Genomic DNA, 15,979 nt, shown 5'->3' on the forward strand with positions numbered 1-15,979 from the left:
CAAGGGCCGTCAGACATATTAAAAACTTAGCGAAATGTTCGAGCCCCGGTTTATAGTGTCCATGGAGTCTGTCTTATAAAGGATTGATGAGATATCTTACTCAGATATTTTCTATGAACGCAAGAGTTATCAAAGTGTTTAATCACATTGCATTTCAGTATTTCAGGTATCCTGTTCATAAAAGAGGAACTGTTAAATGAACCTGCCAAAAATGGCTGCTTCTCAAGAAAAGGCACAATTTGTGTCAGGGTTTATTGAAATCAAATCAAAGTAACCAGACTCAGCGAAATGATATGGTCATGTCAAAGATATTGTGAATTAAAAAACCTATCTATTCTATTTTTTCATTTTGTAACAATTTGCACATATTTGTTCACTTGCTTCTGGAATATTCTTTAAATTGTAAAGAGATGTTATGGGTACCCTATAAGTCTTTACACTGGGTGCAGCGCCCCTGCAGACAGGCAGCATGTTTGATTCTCTAACAGCAAAGGAGCTGCTCAGACACTCTGCTTCTGTTTGCAAAACAAACAGCTCACATGAGGTTTAGTTAGACTAAGAAAAAAATGAATCTGTGAGGCATTTGAGTTTCAAGCAGAGAGGAGTTTGGCTAGGTTTGGCTGAATCCATCTAATTGAAAATCTGCACAATTTTTGGAAAAAACTCTGACTTGTGAATTTTTTACCAGCTCAAATTAAGCTGTGCATGCACCACAGTGATGTTATTTGTGAGTGTCATGTGATGATTGACCTGAAATCTATTGGGACTTTTTTATGGTATTAGAACAGTTTATTGTTGCATGCTCTGTGATACCTGGTGCTGCATTTCAAGCTGCACCGAGGCCAAGACGTATGCATATGTGTTGGAAACAGGTTGCTTAAAGTGCATTAGGAAATAATTCACCTTTACTGCACCCAGCTATGTTATACTGAATGTATCTTCGATGTAGATTTCATGTGTGTGTTGTGTGCTGTTAGTTTCTCTGTGTGTAGAAGCTGTCAGAGCCACATGCTTACAAGCTGTGCAGGCTCATATAAACTGCATCTAATTGGATGCTGCAGACTTCACAGTATGAAGCAATATTTGGTGATTTGGGGATCACATTGTTGGACACAGTGTATGCTCTGAGTACAAAAACACAGCCTCCAAAGTCGATACCACCCTCCCTACACCTCTTCTTCTTCTCTTTTTTTTTTTTTTTTTGCGTCCTCGTCTGCTCCAGGATCAGTAAATGAGTCAGGATCCAGGAGGAGGCGAAGGGGTTGCAGGGCTCCTCCTCAACTCCTCGCCCCTCCTCCCCAAATGCGGCACAGCTGCCTTTCAGAACCCCGCCGCTCCAGCCCCATTCATCCTGAAGAGCCAAAAAAAAGCGTCTATTTATTAGAATACTTGTTTTGTATTGTTCTGTGCCACACAAAAGGCGCTTCATTATGTTAGAAGCAAGCCCCCTTTCAGAGAGAGAAACAATAAGTTGGAATTGTCTTTTTTACAGTGTATAATAAATGTCATTTCTTCTTGTCTCTGCCCCTCAGTGTGTGTGGAGTGGTGGGTTTGGGCACCGGGCGGGCATGCATGCATGGATGGATGGATGGCCTTGGCACTCGAGCGGCCAGATTGTAGTGAGAGTAGCGGTCTTTCATGCAGCTTTGGAGGGTTTAGGACGGCTTTAGGAGGATAGAGGGGGAGATCTGCCCACTTGCTCTGGAGTGATGGAGACAAGGGAAACATGCGTAAGTTTGCAAACAACAATACCGACACATGGACGAACATTTTTTTTTAATATTTGCCTGAAATGTCTTTTATTGAAAATTACGCATGAAGATTTTTCCCTGGCAGCTTTGTTTAGGTTTTTTCGCGCTTTACAGAATTCATTTCAGTGCAGATAATGTGTGTTTCTATGGCTGCAGGCTGCCGGTTTTGTTATGAGACAAGTGAGATCCTGCAGGGCTCGGCTGCAGGGCGCACAGCTCGTGGTGCTACCAGTTGCTGACTGAGCGACTCATGTTGGTTTTCCGCGCGAGGTTTCGGCCAGTGATCCGTGCCAACTGCGTTCTGAGTCTGTTGCATGCTTTAAATTATGGAGGTGTTACTCGGAGTGTGCGATTTTTTTTCGTGGATTGTAAACATTTAGGTGACATGTTGAGGTGACACGTGTTTTCACTCTTGAGGAGGCAGGGGGAGGCGCGTGGAAGTGGCTGGGGGGACTGATCATCACATCTGTAGATTTAAGGTTGTGTGTGCGCGCGTGTTTGTGGATGTGTGTGTGGGTTTCAGCTCGCTGACTCTTGCTTAACTCATTTTTGTTCAGAGGTTATCAGCAAAGGATCAGGATTCTTTTTTTTTTCCTGTGTCTAATCCAACTTTACACGGCTCCACACACACACACAGCCACGCGCCACACATTTTCTTTCTTTCTTTCTTTCTTCTTCTTCATCTTTATATTTAAATGTGTGTTTTTATTTTTTATTATTTCGGTAAAGAAAATATCACAGATATTCGGGGCTATCCGGATCAGAAATCCAGGTTTAGTTCTTCGGCAGGAATGTTTAAAAACACAGAATGAAATTCATCAGAATTCTTTACTTTTTTATTTTTTAATTCATTTCCAGTTGAGGTGCTGTTGGTGGGGGTTGGGGGGTCCGTTTCTTGAACAGCTTTGGCCCCTGGCCTCTGTCGTGCACCACCATCGCAGTGCTCGCATCCTGTTGCACAGTCCGCGCGCACAAAGGAGCGAGGACATTTGAAAAGAGGTTTGTTAAAGAGGGGTGAGTGATGGGGGATGACAGAGAGAGTAAACAAGAGGGCCACCGGGGTCCCAGTGTCACCGTGAAGGCTAATCCTGCACTTTCTGAACGCTTCTTTACAAATAAAATTATAAAAATCAGTGAAATTATTATTTTTGTTTATGAGTTTTTAATTAAAGAAAAAACAAATTCGTTGAAAAAAAAAAACTAAATCATCTCTAGCTTTGTTTTGCCCATTAAATTAGCGTTTCTAAATTTTAACTTTGGAGTAAAACTCTGAATTCATATCTCTACTGCATCTGACTCTGTCTTGTCAGCACAGCTAGCTCCCACTCCGTCTCCAAGAAGCCACATCACCGTGTTTATTGTTTGTTTTTGTGATGTAAAGGCTTCACTGGCTCTCTCAGCCCCGCAGCCCTCCGGGTGTCATCATTACATTGTCATCTCCTCCTCGGGCCTGAAGCCACATGGCCGTGGACCACTGGAAACGTTGTATTGGCCATTGTGATCTCCCGTTAACCCCATTACCCAAAGACGCATGGATCCATCCGAGTGATCGCGCTCCCTCAGGCCCTGAACACAGAGCTAGTACATCAAGCTAAGCTCGAATCAGAAAAAACACACACCGGGAAGAACGATGGAATGATTAAATTGTTAGTCTCACCGCGGGAAGTGGTATTTCGTTTTCCCTTTCAATTAGAGGTTGATTGGGCTTTTCAGAGGAGGTCAGCTGTGAAATCTGGATTAAATATGCGCGGAGACGAAGACGCACTGACAGTTTCCCTCCCTTGGTTACTTCCCTGAGAAAAAAAAAGAATATGCAGTGTTTCAGCCACAAAACTGTCCACTGAAACCAACATCAGGGCACTTTACATGTGGCCTTTCTTCTCAGCTTTCGCTACAGCACCAGGACGCATGCACCATCACCAGCAGACGGCGGTAACGACGCTTCCCCCCCGCCAATTTCACGTCATTACTCGGCTATCCATCCTCTGGGGCTTCTCCTCTTCTCCTCTCAGACCAACAGTTTTTTAACAAATCTCTCGCACATCATTCTCTGCATTGAGAGAGTGTAATTTCCCGCCCTGACACCTGCTATTACTACATACCTTAATTACATACCTGGAGGGAGCGAGAGGCGCGCAGAGAGGAGGAGAGAGGGAGGAGAGGTTGTCTCAAAACGGTTTTGGAGCCGCTAGTTGAGCATCAAGTCGTCTGGGATCAAACTGACTGTTGTGCGTAAAACACATTGTACGCAGGCTTGCGGGACGCGCAGTGAATTAAAGAATAAACTATTAGAGATGTACTGTTTGTCTTTTACGCACAGGTGGAGTGAGAGCACGTGAAGTGTGGAAGAATATTTAAGAAATCACTTTTGGAGAAAGCTTTGAATTTAAAGCAGCTCACATCAAAGCTTGGATTTCAAGCCCTGTTTTTAAAAATCTATTTGTTTGACTCATCGTAAACACAGGCAGCACCCACCTCTAGGCCGCCACATCACTGCTAACAAGTCTTAGTTATTTTTGTTTAGCTGAAGTCTCTGAGAGCGTGTTTGGAAATTGCAAATGCCTTGTGCTATTTGTGGGATTGACCCCCCTCTTTGCCTCCCCTCCCTCCTCCTCTTCCTCCTCCTCCTCCTCCGGTGTGTTCTTCCTCTACGGTCCCCTAGTCACCTGACCAAACGCCATGCAAATCACTCTGCTGCTTGAGCCTCATTGGCCGCTTGTGGTTCATTTAATCGCTGTCAGTGCGCATCATATGGCCGCCGCTTTGACTAACTTCTCAACTCCGACAGGGAAAGTGGCTCCAATGCGCATTCTCTCACAGTGGATGTGAAGATAGACTGAAATACTGCCTGGAGAACATTTTATTCCCCTTTTCGGATTATTTTTCATCTCGTGTTTTGACTCATTTGGGGTTAGAATTCATTTTGAGAGCCAGCCCTGTGCGCACTCGATCCTGTGCGCTCATTGTGTTATCCTGAAAAAGACTTTTTCTCTGTTGGTGGCGAAGTTTAAAACCAGGTGAATGTATAGCATGATGATGGAAACTGACCTCCATTCCCCCGGCCCCCAAACGAACACTACCACGGGGCAAACGGGGCCGAACAGCGGGTCCAAAGCGAACCAGGAACGAGTGAAGAGACCGATGAACGCGTTCATGGTTTGGTCCCGCGGGCAGCGCAGGAAGATGGCACAGGAGAATCCCAAAATGCACAACTCTGAGATCAGCAAGCGGCTGGGCGCCGAGTGGAAGGTGATGTCCGAGGCTGAGAAGCGCCCTTTCATCGATGAGGCGAAAAGGCTGCGCGCCATGCACATGAAGGAGCATCCGGATTACAAGTACCGACCCAGAAGGAAGACCAAGACTCTCCTGAAAAAGGACAAATACTCCCTCGCCGGTGGACTGCTTTCTGGGCCCAGCGGGGGCGGTGGAGTTGGTTTAGGGGTTGGAATGAGTTCATCCGGGGTCGGTCAGAGGTTAGAGAGCCCCGGGGGTCATGGAGGCTCCGCCAGCTCCGGCTACGCGCACATGAACGGCTGGGCAAACGGTGCGTACTCGGGGCAGGTGGCTGCAGCAGCAGCGGCCGCAGCGATGATGCAGGAGGCTCAGCTCGCCTACAGCCAGCACCCGGGCAGTGGGGCGCACCACCACCACCACTCACACCACCACCACTCACACAACCCGCAGCCAATGCACCGCTACGACATGACGGCGCTGCAGTACAGCCCCATCTCGAACTCTCAGAGCTACATGAACGCTTCTCCATCCGGCTACGGCGGGATCACCTACACGCAGCACCAGGGCACCGGCGTCTCTTCCTCGGCTGCCATGGGGACGTTAGGGTCGCTGGTAAAGTCGGAGCCGAGTGTAAGCCCTCCCGTCAGCAGCACACACTCTCGGGGTCCGTGCCCCGGAGACTTGAGAGAGATGATAAGCATGTATTTACCGACCGGAGAGCCGGGGGACCCGTCAATGCAGAGTAGACTCCACGCGTTGCCGCAGCATTACCAGAGCGCAGCGGCTGGAGTGAACGGGACGGTCCCTCTAACACACATTTAGACTCCCAGAATAATTGAAAACTGCAAACGAACACATAACCAAATATTTACCTCTTTTCTAAACCACCCGGCCCCGAGAACTACCTGCATTTTGTACAGAATGTTTATTGTAAATGAAGGTAAATAGCAGATTCATCTCGGCTCTTTTGGATTAGCCACCAGTGGAATTATATTACGAATATGAAGCTGAGATATTGGTTATTGTGCTCTCATCTTTTTGTCCATCACTTCAGTCTTTAGTTGAGGGATGCATCAGGTTCACATGCTGGTGTTTGGTTTAATTGTCTCAGAATATTTTTTTCCTTTTTTGGGGGGGAAGGAAGGGGGTTATTGTAAGTTATTGAAAATGAGAAAACGTGTCATAATCTTAAGAAGAAGTGCTTTAAAAGAAATGGGAAATTCACATTCTTTAAAAACATTTGTGTTCATTTGCAGAAGCCTGTGTCTTAATTCTTGGAAATCATCTTTTTATTGTAACGCTAATTATTGTAAATTGTGAATAATTTTAATATTTCAAAGATGACGGGCAACTGCTGTTGTAATTTAAGTGCTTTTCTGTAAGTGAAAAGCCCTGATTATTGCAATGAAGAAGAATTGAATAAATTTCAAGATCTTGCTTTGATTCTTAAGACGAACGTCTTACGTTGATTATTTTTGGATTATTATTTTTTTTATGTTTCTTTACGTCTTAGGACACATGAATAACACCGAGTCTCCTCTCGAGTTAAAGAACCACCTGTTTAAATTTTCACACCGCTTCTGCTCTCACATCCCACCAGCTTTCAGGTGGCCTGATTGTTGACTGATTGTTCTCTGACTGTGCGTAATTGTGCGGAAAAAAAAACTTCAGGCCTGAGAGGAAACCTTATCGATGGGATGAGTTTGTTTGAGGCTCAAAACTTTAATGTTTGATGTTAGATTCAGTCGATAACAGATTTCTAGAAAAAACGTTTTGTTTTTAAATTTTTAAATATCAGTTCATGAAGGACATACTTTAAATGAACTGATGATTTTAACGCAGGGGATGATGCCTCTAAGATTTTTCTTATTGAAAAATTATTAATGAAACATTTGTTGTACTTCTAAACAACCTGGCAGTAAACAGAGGACGTGAAGGCCTTATTTGAAAAACACAACATCTTGTTTCAAATCCAGGGGTCTAATCCAAATTATGTCTTGAAGAGATTTCGATAACCCTTTAAAATGCTGATGAAAAACATTGTGGTTTAAACAAAAAAATATTTTGAGTTATAGAAAATATATGTCACCATTTTTTCAGAAGTAGTAGTTCAATTAATAAAAAGTGGTTTCACTATTTTTAATTCATGAGGTCATGCCAGATTTGTAATTACTAAAGAAGAGAACATCTTTATTATGAGGCCTTCAATAAAACTAAAACGACACTCTCATTTTTTCTTTGAACTATTCGTTAGAGCAATATTTGTTATACAACAAGAGCAAATTAATTTAGAGATTTTTTTATACAATTGCAACTTTTATGGTGTGAACACAAAACACAAACCGAAAAAGAAAAAAAAGGAAATAATGAAATAAAATAAAAATTAGATTAATATCGATAGATTATATAAAGAGATAAATGTGATATAAAAATATCTGTTCACTGACATTTTTACCATCCTTATCAAATTTTATTATTTATAACTAATAAAATAAAATATGTAAACCGAAGAATGAAACGTCTTCTATTGATGCATTAAAAGCTGCGTGATGGTGATGATGAAGCGCCTCAGCCCAGACTATAAACATGTGCATCTTTAAATTCAGACAACTCTGCTTTCTTTCTCCTGCTCCAAGAATGATCTGAGATCAGTGATGATAGAAATAAGATCACCACATTCCTGGGGCACCTATCATTTCACCCGGGTTCGTCCTCAGTTGTGCAAGGTCTCGTTAATTGAAGAGAATCAATGGGGGGAAAATGATCATCATTTCTTAAATTCATCAGAAAGTTTAAAGAGGACAAGAGAAAATTTTAAAATTCTCTCCAAAGCTTAACAAAGACGCAAACTAAGGCATAGTTGAAGATCTGATGCACTTCTTCACCAAAACCACTTCCCCCTCCTCGTGACCACATGTTGACAATCAGCTGATGTGGTCACTGTGATCAGCTTTCACAGCTGGAGATGTTTGATTTTCCAGGTTTCACTCACTTTATTTCTTATTAAGTTTCCAGCCCTCCTCCACTGCTTCGTGTCTCTGGAAAAAACGGAAATCTTTTTCTCCACTCAGATTATTAATCTTCTTTAAAATGATGAAAATTATCCTGAACATGACGTCACTTTTTGACAGGTCACAGCTGGTTTTGACATGTACATCTGCGTGTTGCCTGTAGGCCTCGTATGGAGATACAGACTAATAACCATACACATGCAAATGAGGGACATTTACGCATACTTAGGCATTTAAAAATCAATTAATCTGGAATACATAGTTAAAGGGCCTATTTCACACTGATGAAGACTTGCACGGTATGTCAATTAAACCTGTTAGGCCTCCTGGTAGAGCGTGTAACGTCTGCGTATTAATCTAGAGAAAAAAAGCACAAGAACAATGTCTGGAAATTATTTCCAAACTCAAAAAGCGCAAAAAGAAAGCGCATCAGTGGTGACATCTCTGCGCACCGCTGCCTCATCGCGTGTTTTGCATCTGTTTCCATCTTATCTGTTGATGTGATGAAATGCGGATTAACACTGAAAGCGAAGAGAGGCGGAGCGCGTCACGGCGCATCGCCGGGCTAAAAAGAGGAGCGTTCTGGCAAATTTAACTCGAATAAATTACACCCTAAGGTGCAAGAGGGGTAAGTGTAGGGTGCGATGTACACAGGCCTCGGTTCTTGGTTTGTGTGTGTGCGTAGGTGATGTGTTTGCGCGCGTGTGAGTGTGTGTTTAGCTGACCGGCCAATAAATCTCTTCACTCCGCGATACTCTTATCTTGTAGCCACCGATATATTCCGTGCAAGGAGGCCATCAGCTCCAGCGCACACTCGGTGCCTCGTAAAGCCCCGATCCCTTGCACTCCCTGTCCTAAATGGGGATAATTAGCGTCACTTTATCACGCCTCTGCATATTTTCTCCGCGTCCCCCCCTCCTTTTCCTAAAAAAATTACCAGGCAGCCTGCTCTCGTCGCCCGCTCTGTCACAGAAGATTATGGAGACAGATTGCACAGAGCGAATGTGCCGGGCGAGATTAGCGCGGAATAGAGAAAGCAACTGGGCCAATGAATTCCTCGGAAGGGCCTTATCGTGCAATTACACGTTGACATGTTTAACAATCTTGCTGCCTCTTAATCCTGCAGTGCTGCTCTATCTACCCACAGCTACCACGCTGCACGCCGGCACACAGACCTAATGCACCGAAACGCAGCACAAATGTCCTGAAAGTTATGAGAAATTGCTTTATTTTCAAACTTTGTGCAGCATTCAAACGCCTTTTTATTTTGCTTTTTTTATTTTTCAGATTTCTCCGTTGTTGGAATAACATCTGCACTGGAACTTTTTGACGAGGTGAGGCATTGAAATGAAATAGATTTATATTTTATTTCTGGTGTATTGTTTTCAAAAATCAATGTTTCATCAAAAACTGATCAAAGAAGGAGAAAAGCCAGAGAAGTGCACCATCTCCATCCAAAGTGGCGCTTTTACGCACAAAGTGTACGTTTATTCTGGACTCAAATGTAGACTTTTCCATCTCTCTGCCCAACACACACTCCCCCTCTCCTCTCCTCCCTGTCCCCCCCTGCCTGGCGGTATATCGGGGCCTGTGTGGGAGTGATTGTGGAGCGCCCACTGTAGGAATTTGGCAGCGACCGCGGTTTGGAGAGCCGCCCCACGCTGAGCTCCATTCAGCGGCCAGCGCGCTGTGAGGTTGGGAAGTTTCACTCAGCCGTACAACTCAATGGCCCCAACAAAGGCGATTACAAGCCCCAGCGCATTCCTGTAGGGACCTGGGAGCGGCGCAGGTGCGAGGGGGACCCGGGTAACCCATCAGAGGAGTGATAAACACGGGACAGTGCCGGGGCCACACAAAACCAGCCGCTCCACAGGAAGCGGGGAGATTTTTGGTGGCAGGAGGAGAAAGAGAAGAATAAGTTTGAGGAGGATGGAAGTTGGGTGGGAGTGGGTGAAGAATACTGAGTGGCCTCACTGTCCATCACTGAGTGAAAGGAGGAGGGGACTTCCAAACAGGGCTGCAGCCAGGATTTCACTGAGGTCATGAGTCCAGAGAGCCAGTGCACAAACACATCCACACACCTATGGAAGAGGTGCAGGCAGTACACTAAACCTATATTTAGAAATCAATTAAAACTGATCAGATCCTTCAGGAATCTTTTCTTTTATGGCCCAAAACTTCCTCAGTAAGTCCAGTTTGCAGCTGCAGTGGAAAATACAATTCTTTGTCTTGTTCTTATTCTTTAAACATCCTTGCTCAGTGGAATCTGAAAAATGCCTCCAGATTTCTAAAATTCCTGAAAGTGTCAGACGAGCTGTGATCTCTGTCTCCTCAGCCTTGCTGCTGATATTGAAGAGGGAAAAAACATCCAGACTAAAAGTCTCCTGAACACCAGTTTCTTTATTATTCTGAAAGTAAAATGAGTCCAAGCTTTACATTTGTTCCCACATAAAGAAGCTTTGTGAGGAACAGAATTAAATTCCAGCAATTCTTGCTTTTAAATAACTTCACAGGGTCACTCAGTTTGTTTGAGCAGAGGAAATACAATTTCTGCCCGAGCAACACTTTTTTTTCACCGTCTATATTCAAGAGTACGTCTTATTATTCATTTAACACACAACTGAAAACTGTCCATGAGGGACAGACTATGTAATATCTATACAATGAACACTCCGCCTGTGAAATATTTTGCTGCAAAGTTTTCATGGTGAGATATCCAGCTGCATGCAAGACATTTTTCTAAAGGCAGTCTCCAGTCAATACTTTCAACTTTATATAGAATATGTTTTTAACTTATTGAACTGCCCTTGGTTGGTGTTTTGTAAATACCTTTTCATGCATCTGAAATTCAAAAAACTGATTCACAAAAAAACTTTAACTTGCATGTTTCACAGCTGTATGTGGCAATTTGATGTCAGTATAATGTTCCCAGATCAAAAAACTTCCCCCAGTGGTGAAATAATATTCAAGCCATTTAAATTTATGGGTAGCAATTTATTTTACAAATTGTCCCCTAGTGGTTGAAATTGCTCATACTGCTTTAAAGGTAGGGTTATTATTTTATTTTGAAAGTATTTGTTGATCAATTTTTTAACATTTACTGACATCAACATGTAAACTAAATTTGCAAACAAACGCAAAAAAATAATTTTTGATCTTGTGCTAGGAAGCTTTTTGTGTTAGAGGAGCAAGTTCGCAGGTTTGACGAAATCACTAATGTCAACCTGAAAGTGTGGCCTTGAAAACATGAGTTCAGCATTTTTCAGTCAGATCTTCATCGATTGATTTTATTCTACATTTCAGATTCTTTCAGGTTAAGATTTTATGTAAAAGGAGCCATGTGAAGTCAGGTTAGCTGCATCCTCAGTCGGTCACGTTTTTTTAAGTCGCCTCTTTTGTGCAGAATTCCATCCACCCAGCCTGACTTCTCTATGCAGCTAAAAATGCTAATGAAAGCAAATTATTAAGACCTAAAAGTATCAGGGCTTACCTGCTAAAGACAGAATATAAACAAGGACACAGGTGGAGCTGTATTTAGAAAATGCTCTAACCTCACCGTTTGTGAAGTGTGGTGCACATGAGGTGGCACATGAGGTGGCACATGACCCTGGGAGACAAGAGGAGCACAAGAGGAAGTTTCACTTAAATTCAAGTCAGTCGGCGATGACGACAGCAAAACTGAGAGAGACACACGTGCAGGAAACTCTGAACTTTTATGGATAGAATCAGCATCAGAGGTAAAAAGTTGTAGCAGAAATAAGACATCAAAACCTCACTGTTATTTAACTCTGTCCAACACACACACAAAAAAACCCCATCAGTATACAACAAAATAACCCAGTGTTCTCATTTATTCAGCCACTTCTCAGTCTCTTTACTGCATGTGTGCATAGATTCTTTCCAGCCTCTTACAGTAAAATAGCATTCCAGGTTTTCCTCAGAGATGATGGGAAACAGAAGTATGACTGAAAAAGTCCTGGGTTAATATCCTAAAAGCTACTGAATTATTGTTGCTATAATTTGATATCTGTTTTTATGACTTCTCTCCTCCTGCCACCAAGAAATATTTTACTGGATGCTTCTGCTGATAGATTTTTAAATGAGGTAAGACAAGAGGAATGAGAACACTGACATAATTTACCAAAACAAAAGCATCTAGATGACATTTTCCAGCAAATTAACTTTTTGCCAATCTCTTCTATTTAAATGATTTCTTGTTTGATGAATTTATTTGGCTCAGGAAACTACTTTGAAGTTTGTCTCCTGAATCCGTAAATCAAGCTGAAATAAAGAGTGCCAGCGTAATTTTGAGGGTGGCACTCCCCAAAAGTTTGGGGACCCCTGCTCTAAACCAACCGACAGCACCGTGTTGTGTAAATACAAACTTAAAACTCGATTCAGCAACTGGAAAAGACACAGCACTGATATTTCCTGACACTCCTAATTACAACTAACACATAATTTGGCTCAAATCTTCCTCCTCCAGTCCCTCACTAACTCACCCATTCACTCGGCACATGTGTTGTACAACCCACCTGCAGTTTCTCTCTATCTCCGCCTCGCACACATTCAAACCCACCAGATGCTGTAAAGGATTTCTGCTCCTGTGTGGCAGGTGATAACTCTCCGTGCAGCGTGGAAGGGGTTAATGAGGGGTCAAAGTGTTCAAATAAAAAACAGGGGTTTTACGGTGCCTGCTGTGCACTGATAGCTGTTTGAACCGGCCGGCCTTTGACCTCTGCTGGGTCAAGTGATCAACAAACTGGGTCGTTTAGATGGGTCAGATTGGGGGACGTGAAAGATGTGTGTGTTCCAGCAATAAGTCCAGAAGGTGCAGATTAATAGTTCTTAATGGTTATAACCCGGATCAATTTGTATCCAGAGCCATTAGATGGTTGTCGGCTATCAGGCTCTTTAAGGCTCAGGATAAATTTGATAACCTTCTGCCCACTAAGTGTTCACGGGCCAGAGAAATATGTACATGTTACCATCATTACTTTAATTACTGATTACTGATTAAACAACAGCTCTGGATTATCTCTGTACATCTCTGTGTCTGTCTTTGTCCATATCTGGCTTTCTGGTTGATGGATGTCCAAAATTTGTGGTCCTTGGAATTTTTGCCTGTTTTGTCTTCAAAGCTGTATCTGTCTCTTCCTCCATGTCTGGTTTGGTTCTTTTGTCTTTTTAATTTGTATCTACTTCTTTTTTCTGCCTTTACCTATATTCCTCATTCTTGGACTGTCCAGTCACAGAACCATCAGTGAGTCTGGTCTTGTGCCTTTTCTTTTTGATTTTCCTTTCTGTCCATCTCTCTAACTGTTTGTCTGGTTGGCTGCCCTCAAATCATCGCCATCCTCTCATTCTGGTTCTGCTCAAGGTTTCTGCCTTTGGAGATTTTTGTGTGTGTATTTATATGCACGTCTTTCACCCCATATCTATCTATCTATCTATCTATCTATCTATCTATCTATCTATCTATCTATCTATCTATCTATCCATCTATCCATCTATCCATCTATCCATCTATCCATCTATCCATCTATCCATCTATCCATCTATCCATCTATCCATCCATCCATCCATCTATCCATCCATCCATCCATCCATCCATCAGGGCCTGTCCAGCCGAGGCAGATGGCTGTCCATATCTGCTTCTTAATTTTGTTTGTTGTTATACCAACAACTCTGGTTCCCCTCAAAGTTTCTGCCTTTTATGTGGATTTATTTATTGTCTTTCTTATCTTTCTGTTTCCTTCTCTTCCTGTCATTTTTGTTTTTGTCTCTTTGTATCAACGTCCTGTTTCGTGTTCAGTCAAGGCAGATGGCTGTCCACTGAAGAGTCTGCTCTCTGGTTTCTGCCTCTTGTGTTGTTTTCTACTTTTCTTTGTCTCCTGGTTTGTCTGTTTGCCTCAAATCATTTCCACCCTGGCAGATAGTCGTCAACCAATAAATCTGGTTCTGCTCAAGGTTTCTATCTGTCTGTATTTGTTTCCACCCTTTATCTGTTTTTATGTTTATTTCACCCCTCTCTGTCTTTTTGGGCTCATCCAGGCGAGGCAGACGGCTGTCCACTTATGAGTCTGGTCCTGCTTGAGGTCTCTGCCTGTTAAGAGGGTTTATTTTTTGTTTTCTATCAGTCTGTGTTCATTTCTCTCTGGCTTTCTTGTACTTAATTCTGTTTGTATACAATCAACCCAAGTCTGGTTCTGCTTGTTATCTCTGCATATTAAAAGGTTTTATTTGTTTATGTTTTTTTTAGTTAGTTTCTTATTTTTATTTTTGTGTCTGTCTCAAACCATCACTGCCTTTTTGTCTCTCTCATACCACTGGAGTCCGGCGGACTCTGGTCCCCCTTGGAGTGTAAAAAAAATGTTCGGTTTCTGAACTCATGTTGCAGCTGATGATTGACATTTATGTTTTCCGTTTGCTCTTTTCTTTTCTGCTCTTATTTATTGACTTTTAAACATTTATATTCTTCCAGTTGGTACTCCTCCTTCATCCATCTCTTCCTCTGTCACTCTATCTGTTTGTCTCTTCCAGAAAAGCATCCACCACAGCCATCACTGGTGGACATGGATCCCTGTGGGAGCTTGTGATTAACAGATAGCAGCTCATCTCCTCTGCTGGCAGGCCAACATTACTGCCAGCTCTAGAAGACAGGTGATGTGGGCGAGAAGACCTTTTGGAAAATGTCAGCGACGGTCAGAGCCCCAAATTTGCTCCCTTCACTTTCCTCTGTGATGCTATCTCCTCCAAACCCTTCATTACACGATCCCTTCCTCCCCATTGAGTAATGTTTGAGTTTTAGTGTCTGATTCCAGAGCATGTGGACGTTTTATTTTATTTCACAAGGCTTACTTGAAGATCGGGCAGAAATGGAAAACAAAAACACAGCCCTGTATGTCTCAAGGATTGGAAGAAACAAAAACGGAGTAAAAGGGAAACAGCAGTGTCGGCTGCAGCTCCCCTTTCACTGGAGCCAGCTTCACCGTCTTAATACTCTTAGTCCCTCAGTTGGCATGTTTTCCAAGAACCCACTGCATTTCCAGATTTGTAAAATCCATCAAAATGCCTGTAATGAATATTTCTACAGCCATGGGTGTATTTAATGTGCTGTGTGACCAGCCCAGGAAGACAGGCACCAGATCTGTCACCAGAAACAAAGATCTGCAGGGTTTGTTGTTGTCTCTGTTAACACGGGGGTCAGTGCTCGCTTTTAATTTGAACATGAATTTATCTGTTCTCTTTTTTTTCTTTAATTAAATCTTTCCTGTGCATGAAGCGTCACATCATGTATATTTGTGTTTTGAAGATTTCATAAAAGAAGTCGCTCTGAGCGCTAATTTAATTTCTTGTGAAATGTACTCAACACTCGCGCCTTTTCCCCGTTGTCTTAGCTTTGACTTGGAAAAAAAATGACATTTTAAATAAAGTCTTGCATCTTATTGCTGCTTAGGAATAAATATTGCTCTGTCTGTTCCCCCAACCACATTCAATTTGGGAGTAAATAAATATTTCAAAGTTAGAAGTTGTGGAAAAGTTTCAACTATTAGACTTTGTATTAATTTCAAGGCCTGAGCATGCCCTCAATTATTTTAGCAATGCCCTGAAGTAATTGATTTTAGGTGGAGAAAAAGAGAGGTGCAGGAGGGGTGCTTTTTGTTGGTGTGCAGGAACGGCACAGCCAATAAATGAAAAATTACTAACAGCATAATTGCTCTGAGCGTTAACCTTGCTTTATTGATTATTTTTCTCTCATCAAGGTGTTTTTTTTTTTTTTTTCAGCAAAGTTGGGGCTGTAATGACGCGAGTTGTTTCACAGCTTTCTGTAATAATTCAGATTTTGATCCTTCCGTCTATCACCGGCTTGTCCAGGTGTGTGAGCAACCTGCACAAACACACACACACACACACACACACACACACACACACACACACACACACACACACACACACACACGAGATGTTCGGTGTGTGTGC

At 42.6% G+C, this 15,979-nt stretch overlaps 1 protein-coding gene across 2 annotated transcripts; it reads left to right on the plus strand.

Annotated features, from left to right (window-relative positions):
- Positions 1-1,533: 1,533 nt before the first annotated feature.
- sox1a (SRY-box transcription factor 1a) lies at positions 1,534-15,671 on the plus strand. 2 transcript variants are annotated; one of them, XR_012599915.1, is made up of 3 exons: positions 1,534-1,730; positions 9,284-9,330; positions 14,540-15,671. XR_012599915.1 is itself a non-coding variant. In XM_074695323.1 (3 exons), exons 1-2 carry the CDS (start codon positions 4,773-4,775, stop codon positions 9,302-9,304), a joined length of 864 nt encoding a protein of 287 aa, XP_074551424.1. In that variant the 5' UTR covers positions 4,448-4,772; the 3' UTR covers positions 9,305-9,330; positions 14,540-15,668. The 2 variants fall into 2 exon arrangements, 1 of the variants encoding a protein (XP_074551424.1); XM_074695323.1 differs by lacking the exon at positions 1,534-1,730 and adding an exon at positions 4,448-5,615 and having other exon boundaries at positions 14,540-15,668.
- The last annotated feature ends 308 nt before the right edge of the window (positions 15,672-15,979 follow it).

This window comes from Halichoeres trimaculatus, unplaced genomic scaffold (assembly GCF_033239565.1).
Source record: "Halichoeres trimaculatus isolate MK-OKI-2021-1 unplaced genomic scaffold, fHalTri1.1 fHalTri1_scaffold_19, whole genome shotgun sequence".
Classification (NCBI taxonomy): Eukaryota; Metazoa; Chordata; class Actinopteri; order Labriformes; family Labridae; genus Halichoeres; species Halichoeres trimaculatus.